The following is a 3,372-nucleotide window of genomic DNA, read 5'->3' as shown; positions in this document are numbered from 1 at the left end:
TACTTAAATAATGGAAATATTTTGCAACAATGCGCAATCGTGGAAAGTACCATAAAATTATTTCTTTCTCTAAAAACATCCTTTTATTTAAAACAAGACTAAACAAATATGTTTAGTGAAATGTTTAACCCAGTATTTACAAAGTTAAATAAATTTAATTTCAATTGTTATTTGGAATATACGGTAATAATAACATCATAATAACATAGTTACATACACCTGTAATAAGACACGGGTACATCGTTGTCTTGATCAAAAACAAATTTATTTCCTATTTAATTTAATTTAATCATTCTCATTCAATGTCATTCATTTCATTTGGTCATCATCAACATGTTTCTCAAACAAATTCACATGAAATTCTTCATTCTGACCAAATTTCAACCTTGGCCAAGTCGAAAAAGCAGGTCCCTGTCTCGGGTGAAGCAGAGGAACACAGCACACTTGGAGCAACTGCTCCTCACAATATTTCATATTCAATTACATTTAACATTTTTCAACTGCCCCTCACAATATTTCCTACTCAATTTCATTTAACATTTTTCATTCAACATCATTCATTTCATTTAGTCATCAACATGTTTTTCAATCAAATTCACATTCTTCATTCTGACCCAATTTCACCCCTTGTCGAAGTCAAAGAAGCAGTTCCTCTCTCGGGTGAAGCAGAGGAACACAGCACACTTGGAGCACTTGCTCATCACAATGCCTTTGCATCCTGGCATTTGACATCTCCCCTTCTCGTTTGCTTGCAAGGGCCAGTGGTCTGTGTTGTCCCTTCTGACTGGATCAGGTGGCACAAAGCTGTGGCGCCCTCTTTTCTTTTTCCCCAGGACAACTTGTGAAGGTCTCCCCTTTCTTTTGTTGGACACTTTGTTCTCCATGCATAGGCAGCAGGCCACTTGGATTTTGAAGTCCAAAAGTGGGAGACGGGCATTCTCTGGGATTTGGGACTGGCAGTCTCTTCGGTAGAGGAGCCATGCCTCTACCAGGGTCAGGTCGAGCATATGGAAGACGATGCGATGGTACCACTTCTTGGACCTGATCTTGTTGCGGTAGAGGGCTATCAAAGAATCCAGGAGATCCACTCCCCCCATGCTCTTATTGTATACCGCCACAATGTTGGGGCGTGGGACACGGACCATCTCTTTCTTGTCCCACCTTTGCACTTCTGTGGTGGGGTTTGCTGCAACAAATGTGCTCAGGAGGGCCACGGGACGGTTGTCAAACCACTTGATGGCCCATAGGTTCACACCATCGTGAGTGGTCATTTTCTCTTGGTGTGTTCCCCGTCCTTTTGCCTTCATGGCACCATCGTCCATAAATGTGCAACCTGCAAGGCGGTTCTGTCTCACAGTTCCGACACAATGGATCTTCTTTTTCTCCAGGAGTACCTGCAGGTCCATAATGCAGAACCAGTTGTGCGAAATGTTGGTGGGGATAGCTGAGGCCAACTGTAGCACAATGTTTCCACTGGCACCAATGTCAGGGGATCCAGGATGAGGTTGAATGGACCCTGTGTACACGTCAAAGTTGTATACAATGCCATGTTGGTCTGCTAGGATGAAAAACTTGTAGCCCCAGCGCTTCGGCTTCATAGGTATGTACTGCTTCAGTTGGCTTTTCCCCTTGAATGGCACCATCTGCTCATCCACGCAGAGCATTTCATCCATAGGGATGCTGTTGAAGCTGTCATTGAGGAAGTTGAGGAGAGGTCTCACCTTGAACAACTTGTCTCCCCCTGGCACCTGGTTGTTGTTGTCAGCGAAGTGGAGATATCTTTTGATGTTTTCCCATCGATTCACAGTCATGGTGCTTGCGACAATCTCCACCCTCGTTTGGGGATTCCAGAACAACCTGGTTTTGGCAAGCCATGGATAGACATGTAGAAACACACTCCAATGAACTGCTCCATTTCTGCAACAGTAACATTGAGGGGTCTAGTGACATTGCACTGTAGAGCATACAGATTAGTTTGCCTGACGACATCTTCTATTACTTCTTTGTGGAAAAGGCGGTGAAAGTAATCTACTGGTTCTAATACTCCAATTGACTGGGAGAGAGCCTTTCCATTGGGGCACTGGTGGAATTGTTTTCTTTGTCTTCCACTTCAGGTTTTTCACCTTATGGTACTCTAGTACATCATCCCTCACTGGTCCACCTGGTGAAATAAAGAAAAATCTTTATCCATAGCAAGGAAGGGTAGTGTATTCATTTTGCACTTATTCTCCTAGTTGTCTAACCCCCCTCTACCTGTTTCCTCGGGTTCTGGTTCTGTGCCTGACTCTGACTCTGAACTGTCACTGCTCTCATCTAGGTTCACGTCAACATCGTTTTCCTCATCCTCACTCTCCTCTGGTGGAAGAGCTAACTCTGCCCTGTTCACTTTCCCTCTCGCATAGAAGAAGCTTGGTTGCATGTTCTATGGATGAAAGTAGCATATATGTAAACTGGCTATACAGTGAAAAAAATAGTACAAAATGCTGCCTACAATTCCAATTACTGTACTATCTGGACTACATATCACACACATTGTATTTGACACCTGTAAAAAACTGCATGGGCTTATTGACTAGAAATTTCCACAAAAGTGAACCAACATATAATTTGGGTAGGACATCTCGTTTCCTTCTGTTAAAACTATGATTTCCAGTGGTGTAAATTATAATCCAGATAATACGTTACAGTTACTAAATGTATGATATTACAAAATATAAATACAAATTATGTTTTTTCCCTTTTGAATGTAATCCAAAGTTAGTCTCAGAGTAGCTTAGTGCTATGTAAATCAATTATAGTCCAATAGGTTGAATGCACACAGATCACTTCCATATTCGCATATAGTTGCCATATGGCAACAAATTAATTTTACCATTTTACAAAAAACTTATCACATCTAAACTGGTTTTAATGATGAAAATTAAAAGTTAACTTACCTCAGATAGTATTTCAATTTTTTTATCGAAGGAATCTTGCCTAAATATTGAACAATAAGCCAACTTTGTAAGACCTCAGATCATGATCTTCTCAGCACTGCATGTCCATGGAAAAAGAGGGTGCAAACAGGATTTCCTGGTCATGTGATGTGATGTGTATTTGTCCTTTCAAAGTAAAAGACCCCCCTTTTCACAGCTACACAGTAAAAAATAGATTATATATTACTGCCTTTTATTAAAATTGAGATAAAGTCATTGTTGCCATATGCAACGCCATGCAATAGAGGGTTAAGGTACATTTGAAAAAATATTTGAGTTCAATCGCCAAAATAATATCATCAATAGAGAGAAAAGACTCTGCCCATTGCGTTGATATATTTTTTATGTTTGTGGTGTTTGAAATGTGATCACGAGATCACTTGAGAATGAGGAGCTA

At 40.6% G+C, this 3,372-nt stretch overlaps 1 protein-coding gene across 1 annotated transcript; it reads right to left on the bottom strand.

Annotated features, from left to right (window-relative positions):
- Positions 1-316: 316 nt before the first annotated feature.
- LOC129097618 (piggyBac transposable element-derived protein 3) lies at positions 317-3,049 on the bottom strand. The gene is made up of 2 exons (XM_054606519.1): positions 2,937-3,049; positions 317-2,161 (listed from the first exon to the last, which is right to left on the bottom strand). Exon 2 carries the CDS (start codon positions 1,809-1,811, stop codon positions 621-623), a length of 1,191 nt encoding a protein of 396 aa, XP_054462494.1. The 5' UTR covers positions 1,812-2,161; positions 2,937-3,049; the 3' UTR covers positions 317-620.
- Between the last annotated feature and the right edge of the window lie 323 nt (positions 3,050-3,372).

The sequence above is a fragment of the Anoplopoma fimbria genome, chromosome 10 (assembly GCF_027596085.1).
Source record: "Anoplopoma fimbria isolate UVic2021 breed Golden Eagle Sablefish chromosome 10, Afim_UVic_2022, whole genome shotgun sequence".
NCBI lineage: Eukaryota > Metazoa > Chordata > Actinopteri > Perciformes > Anoplopomatidae > Anoplopoma > Anoplopoma fimbria.
The sequence above is the reverse complement of the archived record's forward strand: the minus strand, read 5'-3'. Positions and strand labels throughout refer to the sequence as shown.

Bases quoted from the DNA above. Each gene is read 5' to 3' on its own strand.
- LOC129097618 (XM_054606519.1), bottom strand. From the start codon at position 1,811: ATGACTGTGAATCGATGGGAAAACATCAAAAGATATCTCCACTTCGCT.